At 36.1% G+C, this 26,258-nt stretch overlaps 1 protein-coding gene across 1 annotated transcript in view; it reads right to left on the bottom strand.

The window, feature by feature from the left end:
- CNTLN (centlein) overlaps positions 1–26,258 on the bottom strand; it is a 314,787-nt gene that overhangs the window by 28,133 nt on the left and 260,396 nt on the right. The window contains exons 20-23 of the mRNA XM_007465654.1: positions 22,502–22,599; positions 20,556–20,682; positions 18,814–18,951; positions 18,042–18,227 (exon numbers count right to left, since the gene is read on the bottom strand). Coding sequence (XP_007465716.1) covers positions 18,042–18,227; positions 18,814–18,951; positions 20,556–20,682; positions 22,502–22,599 — 549 coding nt within the window. The remainder of the gene's footprint in view (positions 1–18,041; positions 18,228–18,813; positions 18,952–20,555; positions 20,683–22,501; positions 22,600–26,258) is intronic.

The raw sequence follows: 26,258 nt of genomic DNA, 5'->3' as shown, positions 1-26,258 counted from the left end.
TAATTAATAGTTCTTTTCACAAGAAAAAAATTTTGTACCTATGTATGATGATGGATGTTAACTAGTCTTATTACTGTGATCATTTTGCAATACATATATTGAATCATTATGTTGCATACCTGAAACTAATACAATGTTATATATCAACTATATCTCAATTTTTAAAACTGTTACAATTTTAAATTACAGTATTTGTTAGGAAAAAAGGGGACAATATTAGGATAGATATAGACATTTACTCATTTAAAAGCAGTAATCCTGTATAAATATGCATATCATCAATATTGCTTCCATCCTTTACTTGTCAACTATAGGCAAACTAATTCAAAATACTTTGAACTGCCATTCTACAAATAGGATACATATTAGTTTTTAACAATGTTGCCATCAGCTGGCTAGAAGCAACATAGGTGTATTTGGAAAAAAAAAGTCTCTAGTATTACAAAATGTTACATTATTTGGGTGAAATACACTTCATGATGCTTGAATATTCCTCTTCCCTTCCCAATTATACCTTTCAGATACATAGTACAGTCTCATTGCATTAAGTTCATTGAAATGTTTTACCTTCCACCCATATATCCAAGTAAAGTTTTTGTTTTCATATTATCACACTTGCCTTTTGTATATATGCTGGGTCTCTGCTTGTTTTCAACTCTGAGCGCCACTTCCATCTGGATTTTATTTTTATTTCCCTTCCATCCACTGCAAAATTGCCTTCTCTTATTAGTTCAAAATACGCTCAGTTCTTCTGCAAGCAACTTTTTTTTTAACATCTTTATTGGAGTATAATTGCTTTACAATGTTGTGATTGTTTCTGCTGTATAACAAAGTGAATCAGCTATATGTGTACATATATCCCCATAACCCCTCCCTCTTGTGTCTCCCTCCCATCCTCCCTATCCCACCCCTCTAGGTAGTCACAAAGCACCAAGCTTATCTGTGCTGTGCAACTGCTTCCCACTAGCCATCTATTTTACATTTGGTAGTGTATATATGTCAATGCTACTCTCTCACTTCATCCCAGCTTACCCTTCCCCCTCCCCATGTCCACAAGTCCATTCTCCACACCTGCATCTTTATTACTGTCCTGCCCCTAGGTTCATCAGAACGATTTTTTTTTTTGGATTCCATATATATGTGTTAGCGTACGGCATTTGTTTTTCTCTTTCTGACTTACTTCACTCTGTATGACAGACTCTAGGTCCATCCACCTCACTACAAATAACTCAATTTCACTTCTTGTTATGGCTGAATAATATTCCATTGTATATGTGTGCAACATCTTCTTTATCCATTCATCTGTCGATGAACACTTAGCTTGCTTCCATGTCCTGGTTATTGTAAATAGTGCTGCAATGAACACTGTGGCACACGACTCTTTTTTTTGTTGTTGTTGTTGTTTTGTTTTTTGGGTTTTTTTTTTTTTGCGGTACGCGGGCCTCTCACTGTTCTGGCCTCTCCCGTTGCGGAGCACAGGCTCCGGACACGCAGGCTCAGCGGTCATGGTTCACGGGCCCAGCCGCTCCGCGGCATGTGGGATCTTCCCGGACCGGGGCACGAACCCGCGTCCCCTGCATCGGCAGACGGACTCTCAACCACTGCGCCACCAGGGAAGCCCCAACTCTTTTTGAATTATGATTTTGTCAGGGTATATGCCCAGTAGTGGGATTTCTGGATCTTATGATAGTTCTATTTTTAGTTTTTTAAGAAACCTCCGTACTGTTCTCCATAGTGGCTGTATCAATTTACATTCCCACCAACAGTGCAAGAGGGTTCCCTTTTCTCCACACCCTCTCCACCATTCATTGTTTGTAGATTTTTTGATGATGGCCATTCTGACCAATGTGAGGTGATACCTCATTTTAGTTTTGATTTGCATTCCTCTAATGATTAGTGATGTTGAACATCCTTTCATGTGTTTGTTGGCAATCTGTGTTTCTCATTTGGAGAAATGTCTATTTAGGTCTTCTGTCCATTTTTGGATTGGGTTGTTTGTTTTTTTGATATTGAGCTGCATGAGCTGCTTGTATATTTTGGAGATTAATCCTTTGTCAGTTGCTTCGTCTGCAAATATTTTCTCCCATTCTGAGGGTTGTCTTTTTGCTTTATGATTTCCTTTGCTGTGCAAAAGCTTTTAAGTTTCATTAGGTCCCATTTGTTTATTTTTGTTTTTATTTCAATTTCTCTAGGAGGTGGGTCAAAAAGGATCTTGCTGTGATTTATGATGTAGAATGTTCCGCCTGTTTTCCTCTAAGAGTTTTATACTGCCTGGCCTTACATTAAGTCTTTAATCCATTTTGAGTTTATTTTTGTATATGGTGTTAGGGAGTCTTCTAATTTCATTCCTTTATGTGTAGCTGTACAGTTTTCCCAGCACCACTTATTGAAGAGGCTATCTTTTGTCCATTGTATATTCTTGCCTCCTTTATCAAAGATAAGGTGACCATATGCGCGTGGGTTTATCTCTGGGCTTTCTATTCTGTTCCATTGATCTATATTTCTGTTTTTGTGCCAGTACCATACTGTCTTGATTACTGTAGCTTTGTAGTATAGTCTGAAGTCAGGGAGCCTGATTCCTCCAGCTCTGGTTTTCTTTCTCAAGATTGCTTTGGCTATTCGGGGTCTTTTGTGTTTCCATACAAATTGTGAAATTTTTTACCCTACTTCTGTGAAAAATGTCATTGCTAGTTTGATGAAGATTGAATTGAATCTGTAGATTGCTTTGGGTAATACAGTCATCTTCACAATGTTGATTCTTCCAATCCAAGAACATGGTGTATCTCTCCATCTGTTAGTATCATCTTTAATTTCTTTTTCATCAGTGTCTTATAGTTTTCTGCATACAGGTCTTTTGTCTCCTTCGGTAGGTTTATTCCTAGGTATTTTATTCTTTTTGTTGCAATGGTCAATGGGAGTGTTACCTTAATTTCTCTTTCAGATTTTCCATCATTAGTGTATAGGTATGCAAGAGATTTCTGTGTGTTTATTTTATACCCTGCTACTCTACCAAATTCATTAATTAGCTCTAGTAGTTTTCTGGTAGCATTTTTAGGAGTCTCTATGTACAGTATCATGTCATCTGCAAACAGTGACAGTTTCACTTCTTTTTCTTTTTCTTCTCTGGTTGCTGTGGCTAAAACTTCCAAACTATGTTGAATAATAGTGGTGAGAGTGGGCAACCTTGTCTTCTTCCTGATCTTAGTGGAAATGGTTTCAGTTGTTCACCATTGAAAATGATACTGGCTCTGGGTTTGTCATATATGGCCTTTATTATGTTGAGGTAGGTCCCCTCTATGCCTACTTTCTGGAGAGGTTTTATCATAAACGGGTGGTGAAGTTTGTTGGAAGCTTTTTCTGCATCTATTGAGATGGTCATATGGTTTTTCTTCTTCAATTTGTTAATATGGTGTATCACATTGATTGATTTGCATACATTGAAGAATCCTCGCATTACTGGGATAAACCCCACTTGATCATGGTGTATGATACTTTTAATGTGCTGTTGGATTCTGTTTGCTAGTATTTTGTTGAGGATTTTTGCATACATGTTAATCAGTGATATTGGCCTGTAGTTTTCTTTTTTCTGTGACATCTTTGTCTGGTTTTGGTATCACGGTGATGGTGACCTTGTAGAACGAGTTCGGGAGTGTTCCTCCCTCTGCTATATTTTGGAAGTGTTTGAGAAGGATAGGTGTTAGCTCGTCTCTAAATGTTTGATAGAATTCACCTGTGAAGCCATCTGGTCCTGGGCTTTTGTTTGTTATAAGATTTTTAATCACAATGTCAATTTCAGTGCTTGTGATTGGTCTGTTTATATTTTCCATTTCTTCCTGGTTCAGTCTTGGAAGGTTGCATTTTTCTAAGAATTTGTCCATTTTTTCCACGTTGTCCATTTTATTGGCATACAGCTGCTTGTAGTAATCTCCCATGATCCTTTGTATTTCTGCAGTGTCTGCTGTTACTTCTCCTTTTTCATTTCTAATTCTGTTGATTTGAGTCTTCTCCCTTTTTTTCTTGATGAGTCTGGCTAATGGCTTATCAATTTTGTTTATCTTTTCAAAGAGTTAGCCTTTAGTTTTATTGATCTTTGCTACTGTTTCCTTCATTTCTTTTCCATTTACTTCGGCTCTGATCTTTATGATTTCTTTCCTTCTGCTAACTTCGGGGGTATTTTGTTCTTCTTTCTCTAATTGCTTTAGGTGTAAGGTTAGGTTGTTTATTTGAGATGTTTCTTGTTTCTTGGGGTAGGATTTTATTGATATAAACTTCCCTCTTAGAACTGCTTTTGTTGCATCCCATAGGTTTTGGCTCATCATGTTTTCATTGTCATTTGTTTCTAGGTATTTTGTGATTTCCTCTTTGATTTCTTCAGTGATCTCTTGGTTATTTAGTAGTGTATTATTTAGCATCCATGTGTTTGTATTTTTTACAGATTTTTTCCTGTAATTGATATCTAGTCTCATAGCATTGTGGTCAGAAAACATACTTGATACGATTTCAATTTTCTTAAATTAACCATGGCTGGATATGTGACTATAGATATGGTCTATCCAGGAGAATGTTCCATCAGCACTTGAGAAGAAAGTGTATTCTGCTGTTTTTGGATAGAATGTCTTATAAACATCAATTAAGTCCATGTTGTTTAATATGTCATTTAAAGCTTGCGTTTCCTTATTCATTTTCATTCTGGATGATCTGTCCATTGGTGAAAGTGGGGTGTTAAAGTCCCCTACTATTATTGTTACTGTTGATTTCCCCTTTTATGGCTGTTAGCATTTGCCTTATGTATTGAGGTAGTCCTATGTTGGGTGCCTAAATATTTACAATTGTTATATCTTCTTCTTGGATTGATCCCTTGATCATTATGTAGCGTCCTTCTTTGTCTCTTGTAATAGTGTTTATTTTACAGTATATTTTTGGGACTTCCCTGGTGGCACAGTGGTTAAAAATCTGCCTGTCAATGCAGGGGACACAGGTTCGAGCCCTGGTCCAGGAAGATCCCACATGCCGCAGAGCAACTAAGCCCATATGCTACAACTACTGAGCCTACGCTCTAGAGCCCGCAAGCCACAAGTACTGAGCCCGCATACCTAGAGCCCATGCTTGGCAACAAGAGAAGCCACTGCAATGAGAAGCCCGCTCACTGCAACGAAGACCAGTCCCCGCTCACCACAACTACAGAAAGCCCTCGTGCAGCAATGAAGACCCAACGCAGCCAAAAATAAATAAATAAATAAATAAATAAAGTCTATTTTGTCTGATATTAGAATTGCTACTCCAGGTTTATTTTGATTTCCATTTCTATGGAATACTTTTTCAATCCCCTCACTTTCAGTCTGTATGTCTCCCTAGGTCTGAAGTGAGTCTCTTGTAGACAACATATATATCAGTTTTGTTTCTGTATCCATTCAGCCAGTCTATGTCTTTTGGTTGGAGTATTTAATGCATTTACATTTAAGGTAATTATCGATATGTATGTTCCTATTACCATTTTCTTAATTGTTTTGGTTTTTTTTTTTTTTTTTTTTTTTTTTTTTTCTTGCGTTATGCGGGCCTCTCACTGTCGTGGCCTCTCCCATTTGCGGAGCACAGGCTCCGGACGCGCAGGCTCAGTGGCCATGGCTCACGGGCCCAGCCGCTCCACGGCATGTGGGATCTTCCCGAAACGGGGCACGAACCCGCGTCTCCTGCATCGGCAGGCGGACTCTCAAGCACTGCGCCACCAGGGAAGCCTTGGGTTGGTTTTGTAGGTCTTTTCCTTCTCTTGTGTTTCCTGACTACAGAAGTTCCTTTATCATTTGTTGTAAAGCTGGTTTGATGGTGCTGAATCCTCTTAACTTTTGCTTTTCTGTAAAGCTTTTAATATGTCTGTTGAATCTGAATGAGACCCTTGCTGGGTAGAATAATCTTGGTTGTAGGTTTTTCCCTTTCATCACTTCAAATATGTCCTGCCACTCCCTTCTGGCTTGCAGAGTTTCTGCTGAAAGATCGGCTGTTAACCTTATGGGGATACCCTTGTATGTTATTTGTTGCTTTTCCCTTACTGCTTTTAATATTTTTTCTTTGTATTTAATTTTTGATACTTGGATTAATATGTGTCTTGGCATATTTCTCCTTGGATTTATCCTGTTTGGAACCTCTGTGCTTCCTGGACTTGACTATTTCCCTTCCCATGCTAGGGAAGTTTTCAAATATAATCTCTTCAAATATTTTCTCAGACCCTTTTTTTCCTCTTCTTCTTCTGAGACCCCTATAATTCAAATGCGTTTAATGTTGTCCCAGAGGTCTCTGAGACTGTCCTCAATTCTTTTCATTCTTTTTTCTTTATTTTATTTTTCATTCTTTTTTCTTTATTTTATTTTTTTTTAATTTTTCTTTATTCTTCTCTGCAGTAGTCATTTTCTTTATTCTGCTCTGCGGTAGTCATTTCCACTATTTTATCTTCCAAGTCACTTATCCATTCTTCTGCCTCAGTTATTCCTGCTATTGATTCCTTCTAGAGAATTTTTAATTTCACTTATTGTGTTGTTCACCATTGTTCGTTTGCTCTTTAGTTCTTCTAGGTCCTTGTTAAACATTTCTTGTATTTTCTCCATTCTATTTCCAAGATTTTAGATCATCTTTACTATGATTACTCTGATTTCTTTTTCAGGGACACTGCCTATTTCCTCTTCATTTGTTTCCTCTGGTGGGTTTTTACCTTGCTCATTCATCTGCTGCATATTTCTCTGTCTTCTCATTTTGTTTAACTTACTGTGTTTGGGGTCCTCTTTTCGCAGGCTGCAGGTTCATAGTTACTGTTGTTTTTGGTGTCTGCCCCCAGTGGGTGAGGGTGGTTCAGTGGCTTGTGTAGGATTCCTGGTGGAGGGGTGTGGTGCCTGTGTTCTTCTGGGTGGGGCTGGATCTTGTCTTTCTGATGGGCAGGGCCATGTCCGGTGGTGTGTTTTGGGGTGTCTGTGAACTTAGTATAATTTGAGGCAGCCTCTCTGCTAATGGGTGGGGTTGTGTTCCTGTCTTGCTAGTTGTTTGGCATGGGGCATCCAGCACTGGAGTTTCCTGGCTGCTGGGTGGAGCTGGGTCTTAGTGTTGAGATGGAGATTTCTGGGAAAGCTCTCACCGGTTGATATTAGCTGTGGCCAGGAGGTCTCTAGTGGTCCAATGTCCTGATCTCAGCCCTCCCACCTCAGAGGCTCATGCCTGACACCAGCCCGGAGCACCAAGACCCTATCAGCCACATGACTCTGAAGAAAAGGGTGAAAAAAAGAAAAATAAATAAATAAAAATTTAAAAATAATAATAAATAAATAAAAAGAAAAGCATTATTAAAATGAAAAAATTTAAAAAGTAATAATAATTTTAAAAGATCAACTAAACCAGTAAACAAATCCACCAATGATCACATGCGCTAAACACTAAACTAAGATAAACATAAAAATTAGAAACAAATCAGCCACAGTCAGCCAATACCAAGTCTATAGGTGCTTCCAAAGTCCACTGCCTCAATTTGGGATGATTCGTTGTCTGTTTAGGTATTCCAGAGATGCAGGGTACATCAAGTTGATAGTGGAGATTCAATCCACTGCTCCTGAGGCTGCATGGAGAGATTTCCCTTTCTCTTCTCTGTTTGCACAGCTCCTGGGGTTCAGCTTTGGTTTTGGCCTCACCTCTGCGTGTAGGTTGCCCTCACGCATCTGTTCCCTGCCCAGACAGGAGGGGGTTAAACCAGTGGCTTTTTAGGGGGCTCTTGCTCATTCAGGCTGGTGGGAGGGAAGGGTACACTAGTTATAACTGGAATGACGGGTGAGCTTGTGGCGGCAGAGGCATGATGCTGCAACAGCCTGGGGCACGCTGTTTGTTCTCCAAGGGAATTTGTCCCTGGATCACAGGACCCTGGCAGTAGCAGGCTGCACTGGCTCCTGGGAGGGGAGGTGTGGATAGTAACCTGTGCTTGCACACAGGTTTCTTGGTGGCTGCAGCAGCAGCATTAGCATTTCACGCCCATCTCTGGGTTCCAAGCTGATAGCCGCAGCTTGCGCCCGTCTCTGAAGCTTGTTTAGGCAGTGCTCTGAATCCTCTCTTCTTGCGCACCCCAAAACAATGGTCTCTCGCCTCTTCGACAGGTCCAGACTTTTTCCCAGACTCCCTCCTGGCTAGCTGTGGTGCACTAGCCCCCTTCAGGGTGTGTTCATGCAGCCAACCCCAGTCCTCTCCCTGGGATCTGAGGCCCAAGCCTCAGCTTCCAGCTCCCACCCGCCCTGGCGGGTGAGCAGACAAGCCTCTCGGGCTGGTGAGCGCTGGCCGAAACCGATCCTCTGTGTGGGCATCTCTCCGCTTTGCCCTCTGCACCCCTGTTGCTGCGCTCTCCTCCGTGGTTCCAAAGCTCCTCCCCCCACCCCCCCGTCTCCACCAGTGAAGGGGCTTCCTAGTGTGGGGAAACTTTTCCTCCTTCACAGCTCCCTCCCAGAGGTGCAGGTCCCATCCCTACTCTTTTGTCTCTGTTTTTTCTTTTGCCCTACCCAGGTACATGGGGAGTTTCTTACCTTTTGGGAAGGCTGAGGTCTTCTGCCAGCGTTCAGTAGGTGTTCTGTAGGAGTTGTTGCACATGTAGACGTATTTTTGATGTATTTGTGGGGAGGAAGGTGATCTCCATGTCTTACTCCTCCGCCATCTTGAAGGTCCCCCCCTAAGCAACTTTAAAACTCCCAAATTGTGCAAAGCTTTTAAAATACTCCAATGTTAAAAACTATAGAAGCTTAAAAAAGTTTCACTCTGCTTGCATCAGTTTAATAATGGCTATCACTTATTGTCAAGGTAAGTAAAAACACTGTATGGCACAAAATAAGCATTCAATTAACGTTAACTGAATTTCTAAAAATTTATGTCAGCCTTCTTAAACTTCTTGGAATATCATGAGCTAGGAATTGTCCCAATATTTGATTATATTTTCAAAGGAAAAGTACTTTCTTAAGATTTACATCTCAACTTAAAGTCACTATGTTTTTCAATATTATAATTTATTGTAAGCAGTGAGCAATAGTGTTAGAGCGAAAGACAGCAAGCTATTTCATTCCAGTCTTACTAAGATCTAGTTTTCCAGTCTTTATAATGAGTCTTGATCTGTGTTAGCAAACTACAAAAAGTTTTGAATTTCACTGAATCATAATGGACTGATTAGATTTTTCAGTAAGATTTGATTATTATGATGAAGGTTATAACTGGCTGCTCCAATACTGTGGAATTACTCCTACCATCATAGATTCTTGGAGAAGTAAAGTCTTTTTTTTTAACAGCTTCCTAAACAGCTTTATCAAGATATAATTTACATATTTTAAAGTTCACCCACTTAAAGTAATGTATTTTTATTAAAAACTTGTCTTTAAAAACAGCTGCCATTTACCTTTCTTATATAATGATAGGACAGAAAGAGTTAACTCAAGTAGGATTTTATTATAAAACTGTTTAAAAGTCATAATTAAGAAGTGATGTCACCAAAAATATAGGGTGGGAGATCCAGCCTCCATCCCCCCAAAAATATCAACAATTAGACAGATATCCACAAACAAAAATAGCTCTGGAAGAGCTCATGAGTCCACTTAAGAAATTTCAGCAACACAGTGGAGCAAAAAACCTGAGAATAACTCCACACGAAGAAAAAGAAGGACAGTTTCATTTTCCCTGCATCATCGCATACCCCAGGGTGGCACTGCTCAGTGCCAAGGGGGAACTGCCCAGTTCAAAAGAGTTCCCTCGCTGGGAAAGGGAGAATGAGATGAGGAACCAACTTCCCCAGTTTTTCATATCACTGCATGAAGGATCCACTTCAGTTTCACACCACCCAGAGACTGACAAAGCTAAGACAAATAAAGACAGGTTGGAGCAATGAAGAATGCCTGCGTCTCCCAATAGCAGCTATGCAGCAAGAGCAGCTGTGGTTTACAGCCCTGTGCAGGATCCCAACAGCTTTCACCACTGAAGAAACCAAAGCCCAGGACAGCTGCCATGAACCCCCTGCAGATTTCACCACTGTGATTTCCCCCCACAGGTTTCCACCTTCACAGATGCCACCTGACTGACTCCCTCCCTGTCCCCAACTGGACCCTCCAATCTGCACTGAAAGTCAGCTTGGCCTTTGCAGCTGCATAAGTGCAAGATGCCAGCCTAGACCCCTGCAGCTGATACACTGCCGTGCATGCATTTGGGGCTAACCCCTTCAGCTGTGGACCAGTTCGCCACTGGTCTGACTCCTGTCACTGGCCTCCAACGACATGCAAGTCCCTGTGGTGAGGCCCTGTAGCCATAGGACTACATGCTGACAGCTAAGGCCCCCACAGCTGTTTGTGGGCCCAGAACTGGTTCTGTCTCCTCTCACTGGCCTGCACCGCTGGGCTCACCTGCAGCTAGCCCCTCCACTTGAGCACCTGCACGCCAAGACCCAACTGCTGTCACTGGCCTCTTCTCTCATGTGGAACCCTACATTAAGCAAAAAAAAAAAAAAAAAAAAAAAAACTCAAAAAAATAATCTAACTTTACACCTCAAGGAACTACAAAAAGAACAAACTAAACCCAAAGGTAGTAGAAGGGAGGAAATAACAAAGAGAAGAGTGGAAATAAATAAATTGAGACATAAAAGACAATAGAAAAGATTAGTGAAATTAAGAGCTAGTTTTTTAAAGAGATAAACAAAACGGATAAACTTTTATCTAGATTTACCAAGAAAAAGAAGAGAGGACTCAATAAAATTAGAAATGAAAGAGAAGATATTACATCTGATATTACAGAAATACAAAGGATCATAAGAGGATACTATGAACTATTATATGTCAACAAATTGGACAACCTAGAAGAAATGGATAAATTCCTAAAACATAAAACCTACCAAGACTGAATCATGAAGTAACAGAAAATCTCAACAGATTAATAATGAGTAAGAAGACTGAATCAGCAAACACCTTCCAACAAAGAAAAGCCCATGACTTGATGGCTTCACTGGTGAATTCTACCAAACAGAGAAAAATTAAAGTCAATACTTCTCAAACTCTTCCAAAAAATGTAAAAGAAGAGAACACTTTCAAACTCATTTTATGAGGTGAGCATTTAACCTGATACCAAAGCCGGATAAGGACACTACAAGAAAAGAAAACTATAATAGGCCAATGCCCCTGATGAATATAGATGCAAAACCTCTGAACAAAATACTAGCAAACTGAATTCAACAACACATTTAAAGGATCATACACCATGGTGAAGTGGGATTTATTCCTGGAATGCAAGAATGGAGTCAACATACACAAATCAATAAATGTGATACACTACATTAAAATAATGAAGGATAAAAATCATATGATCATCTCAATAAATGCAGAAAGGGCATTGGACAAAATTTAACATCCTTTCATGATAAAACTCTCTACAAACTGGGTATAGAAGGAACATACTGGAACATAACAAAGGCCATATAATACAAGCCCAAGCTAACATCACACTCAACAGTGAAAGGCTGAAACCTTTCCGTCTAAGATCAGGAAGAAGAGAAAAGTGCCCACTCTCACCACTCCTATTCAACACAGTACTGGAAGTCCTAGCTAGAGCAATTAGGCAGTAAGAAGAAACAGAAGGCATCCAAATCAGAAAGAAAGAAATAAAATTGTCTCTGTTTGCTCATGACATGATCTTTTATATAGAAAGTCCTAAGGACTCCATCAAAAAGCTGTTAGAATTAATCAACAAATTCAGTAAAGTTGCAGGACACAAAATCAACAGACAAAAATTAATTAGTCATGTTTGTATACACTAAGAATTAAACATGTAAAAAAGAAATAAAACAATCTTACTTATAGTGGCACCCAACACAATAAAATTTTAGGAATAAATTTAACCAAGGATGTGAAAAATCTATACACCAAAAACTATAAGACACTGATGAAAGAAACTAAAGAAGACACAAATAAATGTAATGATATCCTGATTAAAAGAGTGAATATTGTTCAAATGTCCATTCTACCCAAAGCCACCTAGAGATTCACTGCAACCTCTATCAAAGTTCCAATGGCATTTTTCACAGAAATAGGAAAAAATCCACAAATTTGTATGAAACTACAAAAGACTGAGTAGCCAAAGCAATCTTGGGAAAGAACAAAGCTGGAGGTATCACATTTCCTGACTTCAAACTATATACAACTCATATAACTTAATAACAAAAACCCAAATAATCCAATTTAAAAATAGACAAAGGACCTCAACAGACATTTTTCCAAAGAACACATACAAATGGCCAACAAGTTCATGAAAAGGTGCTCAACCTCACTAACCATCAGAGACACGCAAATCAAAACCATAAGATATCACCTCACACCTGTTGGAATGACTATTATCAAACAGACAAGAGACAACAAATGCTAACGAGGATGTGGAGAAAAGGGAACCATTATGTACCGTTGATGGGAATGTAAATTGGTACAACCACTATGGAAAACATTATAGAGGTCCCTCAAAAATATTAAAGATAGAACTACCAGCAATCCCACTTCTGAGTACATATCCAAAGGAAATGAAACAGGATCTCAGACATATGCATTCCCATGGTCAGTGCAGCATTAGTCGCACTAGTCAAGACATGGAAGCAACTTAAGTGTCCATCAATGGATTAATGGATAAGGAAAACATGGCGTGTGTGTGTGTGTGTGTGTGTGTGTGTGTGTGTGTGTGTATCTGTGGATACACACACATACACACACACACACACACACACACACACTGGAATGTTACTCATTGAAACATGAGTAACATGTTTCAATGTTACTCATTGAAACATGAAAAAGAAGGAAATCCTGCCATCTGTGACAACATGGATGGACCCTGAGAGTATTATACTAAGAGAAATAAGTCAGACAGAAAAAGATAGGGGCTGAGGGGTGGGGGAAATGGGATGTTGGTCAAATGGTACAAACTTCCAGTTATAAGAACAAGTTCCAACAACACTGTGTTGTATACTTGGAATTTGCTATGAGAGTAGATTTTAAATGTCCTCACCATAACAATAACAATAAAATGGTAATTATGTGAGGTTAAAGATGTGTTAACTACCCTTATTGTAGTAAACATTTCATAATATATACATGTATCAAGTCACCATATTGTATAGCTTAATGTTATACATTGTTATATGTCGTATCTCAATAAAGTTGGAAAAAAAATAGAAAAAAATCATAATAGAGTAGATCAGTACCAAAGTATTAACAATTGTACCTATTAAAAACAAAATTATAATGCTCTACAAATGTTCTCACCAAAGAAGCAAGAAATTTATATGCCTAAATCATCATACTAAATCTTACCAAGCAAGTACATATTGATAATTAAATGATTTAAGCTTCCGGCTAAATGTTGTTCTTTGGCTGGTATTTATTTATCAGCTAACAAAAGCCATCGAGAAGATGGAATTGAGCATATGACTCTCACATACAAGCACATTAACAAGCCTATATCAGGGTTCAATCAAACTGAGCAAATACTTCTAGAAATTTCCCTTGTGTGTTTTATTCAGTTATTAGGAGAATTCAAAGCCTCAGCTCTGCCACATATATCCTGCCCAGATGCTCAAAGCACTTGATTTTACTCCAGGGCAAAATTCCATATTCAAGACTAGATCTAGAACAGATGGCCACTCCTCTTCTATAATCTGGTTGTGCCCTATGCATAAATGAAAAGAGTAAAGGAAACACAGATTCCATAACATGGCCAGAACAAACATTATTACTATTAATACTACTAATAACATTTATTAAATACTTCTGTGTACTTGATACCCTAATAAGCTCTGCACAGAATGAGTCCTGGTGATCATAACGCTCCATGTAGGAACTATGCACATTCTTTAACTATGCTCGTTAAGCAATGTGCATAGCTCTTGCCTTCACAGAGGTTTCAATCTGAGCAGTGATTATGTGTCCTGTACCACTCTTAAAGCAGATGTAAAATCAATTCTTCAAGAATTTAGTGACCCCTATTATGTGCCAGTACTTGGGGTAAATGAATGACAATACCCTAACTTCAAATTGACTATAATAATCTACTTGAAACAAAAAGAAAAATATGAGAGTTTGCAGTTATGTGTTAATTTATATGGTACATACAATAATTATTCAGGAGATAAATGACAGGCATACTACTAGCTGACACTCAGATAACACTGAGCATATTGGGCAATGTTTGAGCTTTATCTATGTTAACTTATTTAAATCCTCACTTTAGGTATGTCTCATCTTTACACTAATTCTATAGATGGGGAAACTGAGACACAGAGGATTAAGTCACATGCCTAAGATAACAGAACCAGAAACTGGCAGAGTAGGGCCCTTTCCCCTTAACCCCAGAGTTAAAGAAATGATTCATGAAAGAGGAAGGCCCTGAGCTAAATCAGAAGGATTTAGAGCAAAGAGCAAAGAGAGAAGGATATGTCAAGGAAGAAGGAGAACTTGAGGAAAGGCAAGACTGAACACAATCTGGGTGAAATTTGGAGAGTAGTGGGAAAAAAATTAGATTCCAAACAGAATAGGGTCATAATATGGAAGGTCTTAAATTTTTAAAAAGGTGAAAGCTGAGCTGTAATGCAGTAGTGCTTAGGACGTCACTGATGGTATGTCACTGAAGATGGCAGCTCCTGAGCATTTCTGCCCAGTCCTAGGGTGGGCTTATATGTGTGAGGAAGAGAAGGATGACAGTAATCTCCTTCCTCAGACCCAAATATCCAGTCTTTGCCAATGTTTCTGGTTTGGGCATTAGTTTGCTTGTGGCCCTTTACTAGAGAAATGGATTAAGCAATAGAAGTGGTACCATTATCAAATACATATTGATCCTAAAACAAAGTTAAGTAAAACAAATGTCAAATTACCATTAGAAGTCATGAGTGGTAAAAGGTGCTATTAAATACCAAACTGATAAATATTTTGTTATATAGATTCAATCCATAAAAGCAATGTTGGGCTTTAAAAAAAAACGTTTTCAAAACAGTATTAATGCATAATATCACCTAGTTGTTATATGCAGATTATTGGGCCTCACCCCAACGAAGATTTTGATTCAATAAGGCCCGGAATTATGAATTTTATTTAAATATAATAGAATCTGTTGATTCTAATGCAAGCAATCTAAATACCAAACTGAAACAACATGGAAAATTTCTGAAGGAGTACTAAAAATATTTTATCCATATCTGTTATCATTCTCTACTATAGGACCTTTAATATGTTACTCAAATTAAAAAGTCATGAAACCATGGCAATCCTGAATTCATCTACTAGGACATCTATACTCCATATCATTGTTGGTGAAATATATGAAGGATTAGTATGTTACTCTCGAACAACTAGAGATTAGACATTCACTATATCATTAAATACTATTCATATCCTTGGATGTAAATAAGAAGTTTGTTTTTTAAAAGATAATTTTTGCCAAACTACTCTATGTGAAGAAGTACACCTATTACATTATCATAAAGGTCATGAAACTTCACCAAGTCTATAATAATCAGATATCTAATCATAAAATTCATTTTTCTATTTCAAAAACTTCTGGTTATCAATTCTTTTTTAAACAGGACACGTTCAAGGAATACTTTAGGAAAAACAATAATTAGCATTTGAGTAAATCTTATGTGTGCATTTCATATTTTATATATTTGCTAACAGTACAAAAAATGCAACTCTAAGCTGAATATAAAACATGGAAAACAAAGGTTTATGAAGCTAAAAGTCATAATAAAAATAGCTCTATATCATGAGTAAAATAATGACAGTATTCAATGAGAGTGCTTATCATAAGTTAAACAGTGAGACTATTCAACAAGCATTTGGAAGGAATGACATTTTAAATCTGGAAAAGGAAATATGATTAAATTAATAAATTTAAATTAATACTCTGCAATCATTTAGAGTCCTCTGAGGCAAACATTATTGGTCTGACTTTATACCATTTGAAACCTTCATTGAAAGAGATAAAATGTTTTATTCCATTCATTTTGTAGATATTTTTTAAATGAAAGAACTCCCAAGGTATCTATGATTTCCAAAGAAACAAAGTAAGGGATTTGTTCTAAATGGGGTACTATTAACACTGGCATAAAATGTTGTAAGCTGTTATTTTTAGAGGAATAAAGAAAATGGTACTATACATAAGATCCAGTTATTTGCCATCTTATATTCAACTTATAAGCCCAGGAATGTTTAATTCTTATAAATAAGATCAATCCCTAAGGGGGTAACTGATTTGAGAACACTAACATATTTATATATATAATAATTATATATGCAGCAAGTCTAGTTGAGTGGTTCAAATAATAGTAGGGTTATTTGAGAAAGAAGACAGTAAGTGTTGATGTTATTTTATTCCATAGAAGGACATTTAAACTTTAATTTTATAAAGATTCCAGCAATTAAAAATATTTATATATTTAAGTAAGTTTCTACTGTTATGATAGGCAAGTTTTTAATAATATATGCCAGCCAAAGGAACAAGTAGCGGGAAGAACTCAATCTCATCGAAGATTGGTTAAAAAAATGAGAACTTGGCAACTTCAGGAGATAAAAGGGGGAAAGCAAAGAGTTACCCTCCCACAGTAGTCCAATTGTCTTAATTCTTATTTTTAAAGACCAAAAGGGCTTTTATTAAAATTTCATATTCCTAAGAGAAATTCAATTTGATTAGTTAGTGATCATTACTGCATGCCAACTCTTTGCAAGTCACTATGGTACATGTTGTGGAGGTAGAGATTAATAAAGTGTTGTTCTTGACTTTAAGGAACTCATAATTTATATAATGGAAACAGATCTGTTTGCTGACTATAATACAAGGCAGAATAAAAGGCACTAAACAGGGGTGCAAACAACTCACAGTGGGATTGAAACGAGTGGAGCAATCACCAGGTTCCCCCACTCAGTCCCTCATATCTCTGAAACTAGAACTGCTCCTCCTGAGTTTTTCTAGAATAGTTAAGGGAGGACTACTGGCTGACCATGTGGGGCAGAAGTACAGGCCAGAGGTCTAAAAATTCCTTATAGAGACTTTCAAACAAAACACCCATTTTAGCCTGGTATTCTCCTCTCCCCCACCACCCTCAGCTTTGGTGGTTCCTTGTGCAGCCAATGCCAGAACCATTCTGGGAGTGTTCAGTGGTCAGATAATTTCCAGATGGTACACCCTTTGTAGACACTTCAGCTTGCCTTCCTTTTGTCCTGCTAGATCATTTACCATTCCTCTATCCATTCCATGTCTGATAGGTCATGGGCTGGGGTGCAATGTCTCTTAACTTCAATTATCATGGAGCAAGTTTCTGGTTGTTCTTGCTTGGATGATTTTTAAAAGGAGAATGGAATGAAAATGACTCAATTCTTTTGTCTTAAAATCTGTCTTGGGACTTCCCTGGTGGCTCAGTGGTTAAGAATCTGCCTGCCAATGCAGGGGACACGGGTTCAAGCCCTGGTCCGGGAAGATCCCACATGCCGCGGAGCAACTAAGCCCGTGCACCACAACTACTGAGCCTGCTCTCTAGAGCCCACAAGCCACAACTACTGAGCCCGCATGCCGCAATTACTGAAACCCCAGCGCCTGGAGACTGTGCTCCACAACAAGAGAAGCCACCGCAATGAGAAGCCTGCACAGGCAATGAAGAGTAGCCCCTGCTCACTGCAACTAGAGAAAGCCCGCGTACAGCAACGAAGACCCAACACAGCCAAAAATAAAAATAATCAAAAAAACAAAATAAAAACCCACCTGTCTTGATTATGTGATTACCACAATTTCATAACTAAATTGACATTAAGAAAAGAATATTAATAATAGAGTGGACATTTTTAAACTCAAGCTATAAAAACAAATCTTTTATAGAGAAAATTTGAACAGTGTGGCAAGTAGGGGAAGACGCTTTGTGGTTTAGGAAAGCAGAAAGAAACTTAAACGTACTTCCCAAGTCATCTGAAGTAGGCCACTGCCCACTCTGCCTGAAGTAAAGTACAAGTTAGTAAAGCACAAAGAATTCAAACCTTCACAAATATGGTGAACTCTTCCACTTTCTCATTGGCTAGCAGCAATTTCTTCTGTGCACCTTCTAGGGCCTGCTCACTTTGCATTGCTAATCCTTGAAGATGCTTAGATGCTGCTGTTTCAATTTCTGCCATAGCAGATTCAGTCTCATTTATTTTTGATATGAGGAAAGTAAGCTTGAGATCCTGCAAAAGACCAGTAATCATAGAATAAAAAAATATTTCTTAAACAGATTTGGATGTTAGTTAGAGATGTCAAATAAGGAAAGGGTTTCATTACTCTCTCTGTATCTTGTATTCATTTTTATTTGAGTAGAATTGATGGTTGTTTTTATTTTCAATGAATATCCTGCACCCACATTATCATATATTTAACATCAAAATTAGTTTATGCTTTTTAAAAATTATAAATCATTAAAGACATGGAAGCCATTTTAGACCAAAAGATTTCATATGTCAAATGGAAGTATTTAATTAGCTTATAAGTTTAGGTGGACCTAAAAATGTATTTCTTATATAAATGCCAGTTCTTAACAATAGTTTTCATTTATTAGAAATTATCAAGACAAGTAAATCTGTCTCTCTAATACAGCACTACGTTTAATAGTAAACAAATTCTTAGTGTTTTATGTAGAGACATAAATGTTCTTTGCAGTTACCTGAAACATTTAAATAGCTCATAGTAGTTTTGGGGAGAAAAAAAGGACAACTTTAAAAATGAAAAAGACATTGTTACGGTCTACCTCCAGGCTAAAATGTCCTAAAACCATACCTTTTTTTCTAACTCCTCTTTAGTTCTCTGATACATCTGTTCATACTGTGACTTCTCTTTTACAGCGACACTAAGTCTTTGCTTTAGTGAATCGATTGATACCTTCTTGTTGGAACACTCTTCAGTTAATGTCTTCACCTACAATAAAAGCATGAAGGTAAAGGCATTCAAGTTCCATATTGTATTTGTTTCAAATGGAAACCAAATGAATACATGAAGAAGTCTAGTTTATTTTCTCATAAATGATATCAAATTCAAGTATAAGATTTGTAGAACTCATACTGTGAATGAGACTAACAATCCTTAAATCAATAGCAAAACCCCCAAATTGCACAAAAAAGCATGAATAATGGTATGTGTAGCCTTCTATCTAATAATATAAAATTAGTTTTAACTATATTTCCTTTAATTACTAACCTAAACTTCCTTAAGTAGGAGATGGTTTTTTTTTTTTTTTTTTTTTTTGCGGTACGCGGGCCTATCACTGTTGTGGCCTCTCCCGTTGCAGAGCACAGGCGCCAGACATGCAGCCTCAGTGGCCATGGCTCACGGTCCCAGCTGCTCCGTGGCATGTGGGATCTTCCTGGACCGGGGCACGAACCCGTGTCCCCTGCATCGGCAGGCAGACTCTCAACCACTGCACCACCAGGGAAGCCCAGATGGTTGGTTTGGATTCTTAAATAAGCCAAGTCATGGATAATTTTCATTTGTATTCTCCAGTAAAAGTATAACACGTACTTCTTAGGATAAAATTAAATAAGTAATACAACATATTTATTATACATTTCAAAGAATAGCCAAAGAAAATAGTTTTTCTTTTTCACTTTAAAGCTATTAAAGATAAATGACTACTTACACAAACATTGTAAGACTACCTTAAATGATTACTGAAGTTAAAAAAAATGAGCAAAATTTTAGGAATAGCATTGAAGAAACCTCTAGGAAGTAATTATAATTCATGTGGGTCTGTGGAGGAGAAAGAGAAAAGAAAATCTGTATGCATGTGTCTTGCTCATGTAAAATTTTCTCTCTTAAATCCATCTGAGCATTACTTACATTTTTATCTCCAACAAGGAAAGTAAGGGAAACGCTCTCTCTGGAGTGGATGACATTTAGTGAATGCCAAAGCACAAGCTGTTTTATGATTTGTTTTATGATTTGTGTAAATAGCAGCTTTAAAAATTTTTAAGCAAAAAAATCTCTCTTAGTCAGCAAATCATTGATTTCTACTTTGGGATCAGATATTATACAACTATTTTAAATATGACTCTTTTCCTAAGTACACTGAATTAAATGTATATAAGGAAAAAGTACACTTTAAAAAAAACCGTGGTGAGTACACTTTTTAAAGAACTGATAGTCATTGACTATAATATTTTTCATTTAAAATATATGCTTAATTCTATCATTATAAATAATAGCTTTAAATAAAAGAAAATGCTGAATAAAATGGAATTATGTATCCCAGAAATATTAAAGATTTAAAAAATTAAACTTGATTATCTTCTCATGGTATGTTTACAAATACAAAAAGAATGAATGACTATATTATGTGTGACCGTTTGGAGTCTTGAATTTTAAAACAAATAATGTGCTTTCAGAGCAAATGATGTAATTATGTAACAATACACATACATTTTATGAATATTTGCTATACCTTTTATTAAGATTGAATATTTGAGTTAAAGTTAATACAAGGGGAAGTGATTTTTTTCATTGTCAGTGAACATAAAAATTGGTACCTTTTTTTCAAGATTTTCTAGCATTTCATTAATACTCTCATTACTTTCCAAATTTGCTTTCTGTCGAAATTTCAAGTCCTCTATCAAATGTCTTTTCATGGTTATATCTCTCTCCATTCGAGACATCCTTGAAAGGGAAAAAAAGACACTTTATCAAGAGTAATAGAAAATACTTCAACAGTGATGATATCTTACATATTATCCAATGTTATACCTACTGTTAATTTTAAAATGCTATTTGGTATTAGTGAAGTTGCAAATTAATAAAATAATTGCATGGCATAAAATATTACTCTATTAATAATTTGAGTAAAATATTAAAATCTATAATCCAGTTGTGACTTGGTAATTACAGTATTTTATATATATATATATATATACATTAAAACATTAAAAAAGAACTGAGAAAAATTAATAAAATTTATGAAAACTTAAAATTATTATATTTATGTTCCATTCTTGCATTCTAAGAAAAATACAAAGCAATATTTAGAGATTATCAAAAAGCATAACACCGATAAGAAAGAATTCTATACTCTAATAAACAAACACAAAATTTGATAATATTATACATTTATTATACATTTCAAAGAATAGCCGAAGAAAATAGTTTTTCTTTTTCACTTTAAAGCTATGTAAATTTAATGTCATATGAGATTGAACTGACATATCAGTTCTAATTTAATATCATATGAGATTGAACTGACATATCAGTTTAGCTTAAACTGATAACGCTAAGTATAAAATGATAGATGCAGTAACAACTACTACAATTACTACTATAAAAAGAACAACAGCTAACATTTATTGAGTGTTTACTATGTGCCAGTCACTGTTATAAGTGCTTTACATAAGTAAAGCACTTATAAGTACTAACTCATTTAATTCTAAGAACTTTATGAGTTAATTCTATTAAATTGAGTCCCAGAGCTAGCCGGTAAAGAAGCCAGGATTCAAAGAATGTTTCTCTAAAGTCCTCACTGGTAAACAGTAAGCAAGACTAACTCAATCCATAAATAAACTTCAAAATAGTCTGTTTAAAAAAATTAACCAATCTTTTTGCCTAATAGTTTTATCTGTTAAGATTTTAAGTGATCTTCACTTATAACGTGGTATACATGTATGTACATGAGGTATATGTATCTCACATCATGAATGATTAGAATTCTTTCTAAACATGTTACAACTTCTAAGCTCTAGTATATCTATAAAAGATATAGAAAGGAAATAATTTTGATTCTGTGAGATAGAACATTTTAAACTCCTTTTTAGTATAAATACACAAAGTATTATAATATTTCATAACCCTCCAGTTATATTTTTTTTTTTGCGGTACGCGGGCCTCTCACTGCTGTGGCCTCTCCCGTTGCGGAGCACAGGCTCCGGACGCGCAGGCTCAGCGGCCACGGCTCACGGGCCCAGCCACTCCGCGGCATGTGGGATCTTCCCAGACCGGGGCACGAACCCGTGTCCCCTGCATTGGCAGGCGGACTCTCAACCACTGCGCCACCAGGGAAGCCCACCCTCCAGTTATTTTAAACACAAACAAAACTTTCACTTTTTTTCCACCTTCGCTTTATAAGCTTAGGCATTAAATCCAATATAAAGATCAACCTATACATATATTTTTAGTCAAATAATTACTACATTCTAAAGTTTTCTGTTCATAGTCTTTCAGCCATTAGTTGATATTTATTCAGAATTAAATATGTTTAAGATGGAAAATCTAACTTTTAACATTCTTACTCTAATTAAAAAATAGTAACTATCTTTCCATAAACCATGATATATGTAATATTCTTTAAACTTTCATCTCGTGTAGGCTTAAAAACAAACTAAGAAAGGCAAACAACAAGTTGGTATTGTTTCTTGGTGTGCAATGTTTAATAGAGTTAGCCGCCACTAGGTGGCACCAAATACAATGGATAAAAATATAAAGCACATACTTTTCATGCATTTCCTTTATGTGTTCTTCTTTTGCTAGGAGTTCAAATTTCAGAGATTTCAAGTTTGATGATTGTTTAGTGAGTTCATTAGTTGCATTCTAGATTAAAAATACACATAAATTCAAATATGTCTTTCAATCTTGTTCTAAAGCTGCATAAATATAAATGCCATTTTCATGAAGATAAAATTGCAAAAATTATGGTTATAATTAAAATGAACATCTAAACATTTTAAAATGCTTCATTTTGTATGTTCTAACAGAAATAACATGGCACACTAAAATTTTTATATAACATGCCAAAATCATAGAGGAACACACATAATAATTGCAAAGAGTATATACCCAAAATACATTTACGGGTAATATGGATTGTGTAAAATGTAAATGTGTATGTGATTAATTATTTTTATGGTTTAGTAAGATCACTTAAAACTAATTCTGGATTTAATAATAACCTGTAACAGACTAAATACAGTCACAAAGCTTTGCTGCACCTCCTATCAAGAGGTGTAATCCGTCTCCCAACCCTTTGAATCTGGCCTGGCCTGCGATTTGCTTTGACCAAAAGTATGTGGCATATGACACTGTGCAAATATCAGATCTAGGCCCTAAATCCTTCTAGCTTGCATCTTTGCCCTCTTGGAATGCTGCTCTGGGATCACCTTCCAACAAATATAGAGGAAAGGCCATTTGGGAGAGTACTGAGGTACCCCAGATGACAGCCAGCAGACCAATTGCCAGCCTGTGAGTGAGGCTCTCTTGGAATTTCCAGCCCAGGTAAATCCTTGGTTTAGAAGAATGCAGGCATATGAGGGGACCCAGCAGACAGCAGCAAAAGAACTACCTAGTGAACCCACTGGATCATAAGAAATAATAAATTGCTGCTGTTTTAAGCTGCTACATTTTAGGATAATGTTAGATAGTAAAAGATAACTGATAAAGAACCTTATGAATACTTCCTTACTTGAACTTATAAACAATATTAAAGTATTTATACATAATTATTAGTTTTTCAAAGAAGAACACCTTTGTGGTATTTGTTGTCTGTGTGGCCTAGGAGCCAGAGTGTTAGAGACACCTAACTTTCAATTTTGACTCAAGTTCCAAGAAAACATGTACTCTGAGATATTATTTAGTCATTTGATATTTTGGTTTTTCTACCTATAAGATAGCGTTGACATACATTAATTCATTTGTTAAATTTAAAAAGTATTAAATAATATAAATAGAATAAAATATAACTTTAAAAATATTTGTAGTAGTTATTTCGCTAATTTTTCTAATAACTATAGTCAATTGTTTCTATGAGAACTATTTCCAGGTTTGACTAACTTATTCTAAAAAATATAAATCTGAAAAGATGAAACCATTAACCACACAATGTAAATGTGAGTCAAATTCATCAGACAGACTTTAAATATCTCATTGGTATGGCATATGTAAATTTTAAATTTCCATTAAATATTATATTAATTTTCTTAAAAACCCAAGGCTACCTCAACTTGGCAACTGTATTGAATGCTAAAAGTTTTGATTAAATTTTGTGTTATACAATCTAAATTTCCATCATATTTTACATGTTTACAGTGATATATGGTGTCTTATTTCTAGCATTGCCAGAGTAAGATGTTCCACACTAGTAAATTTACCAAAAAATTGAAGCTTTTGCTTTAATCATTAAACTTAAATTCTTTCCAGAATGATTGTTCATTCATTTAGAAATGACAATCCACAATTACATTAAGCAATAGTGATACTTTAATATAATGATATATTATAAATATTATCACTATATTAATTATATTACTGTATCTAATTTATTATCACTGTATCATTATATAATGATGCCTTTAAGAACTATTATGATATAAATGGCTACTCAGCCCTACTCTGAATGGTCCCAGGCTGCTGTTTTTCTAATTTTGTATTTTTACCTTAGCATTTTTATATTTTTTTCGGTCAATCTGTTGATCATAATTTCTTGATTCTCTCAATATTCCTGCCTAAAAACAAGCATACTGGCCCTTAATATACATACTTCTAATTTGCTGCTTTTGAGGTGTTTTCTGCTGAAAAGTTAAACAAATAAACTCATTACAGCTGTATTTTAAAAAAAAGACAAAAGGCAGTAAATGAAGCCTGACAATATCTTCAACAGAATAAATTAAGTGGATTTTAAGATAGCTGTTTGATTCTTTTACGTTTTTAGACTTAAGCCTGTTATTTTAGGTGGCTGAAAAATGCTGTAATTCTGACTTCTGGATAATTGAGGGATTACAGAATTATAATAAATAAAACAATGCCAGCTTGATAAACACTTTTGCCAGACCCTCTAAATCTCACAGTTATTTTGTTTAACCCTCAAAAATCCTTTTGAAGAGGGTAGAAAGGTATTCCTGCTCTAGACCTCTGGAGAAGCTAAGTAATTTCCTCAGTCAGGTCCCACACACAGGAAGTTACTGGACAAAATATGATCAAAACCCAGGTCCTCTGACCCTTTTCCATTTCCTACAGCATAATACTTATCTGCAGCATGACAAAATCTGGAGTAAAACACATATTTCAAAGATGTCATAATGGTAATAATCTATCTTGGTTAGAGCTTTCCTGTTTAAGTTTATTAAACACTTAAAGAATTTTTCAGAGCAAAATGAGTAAAAGCATGGATGCTGGAGCCCTATGGATTGAGTTCTAATCTCAGCTCTATCTCTTAGTAGCTGTGTGACCTTGGACAATTAATGTACTCAGTTTGCTTAACTGTAAAAGAGATATAATAACAGAATTTATTTCATAGGGTTGAAATGAGTATTTAATGAGTTAATATTTTTAAAGGACTTAGAACTAGATTGGCAATAGATTATATATAAATTAACAGTAGTTTAAAAACTATTATTCTTCATTATTAACTTACTGGAAAACTGGAAGAGAACATGGTATATACCAAAAGGTATCCTTTCAACAATCAGGAGGTCAAAAAAAATCACAAATTTAAGTTGGAGTACTACTCAATCCAGATTGTATAAAGAACTACAAATTAAACTAAATATAAATAACTGATGTATATATCATTCACTGGAATTTATATGTCACTAAATATTTTATTATCTATCTATATAAAGTTGGGTTCCTTGAGGAAACATGTCTAATATGGGTAAAAATGAAGACACAGAAATGCACATGAGCACTCTAATTTCTGAATGAACCATGTACATCTCAGAAGTACACCTAAGAATTTACATAGAAAAGTCTAATATTAATTGGATAAAATAAAAAAGATGGATGTAGACCTTTAAGAGATTCAAATGTAACCATTCTTGTTTTACTAGGCATAGAAAACATCAAGTAGAAAATAAGCTATTTCTCGGAAATTTATTATGTTAGCAATATGATATCTGTTATAGGCTGAATTGTGTCCTGGCAAAATTCATATGTTTAAGTCCTAACTTCCCCTTCCAGTACTTCAAAATGTATTTGGATAGTGCTTTTAAGGAGGTAATTAAAGTAAAATGAGGTCACATGGGTGGGCCTTAATCTAACGTGACTGGTGTCCTTATAAGAGGAGCAATTAGGACACAGACCTCATAGACTGAGGGGTGACTATGTGAAGACACAGCAAGAAGGCGGCCATCCACACGCCAAGTAAAGAGGCCTTGGAAGAAATCAAACGTGTCAATACTTTGATCTTGGACTTCTAGACCCCAGAACTATGGGAAAATAAATTTCAATTATTCAAGCCAGCCACTCGGTGGTATTTT

The sequence above is a fragment of the Lipotes vexillifer genome, unplaced genomic scaffold (assembly GCF_000442215.2).
Source record: "Lipotes vexillifer unplaced genomic scaffold, Lipotes_vexillifer_v1.1 scaffold31, whole genome shotgun sequence".
In the NCBI taxonomy this organism is placed as follows: Eukaryota; Metazoa; Chordata; class Mammalia; order Artiodactyla; family Lipotidae; genus Lipotes; species Lipotes vexillifer.
The sequence above is the reverse complement of the archived record's forward strand: the minus strand, read 5'-3'. Positions and strand labels throughout refer to the sequence as shown.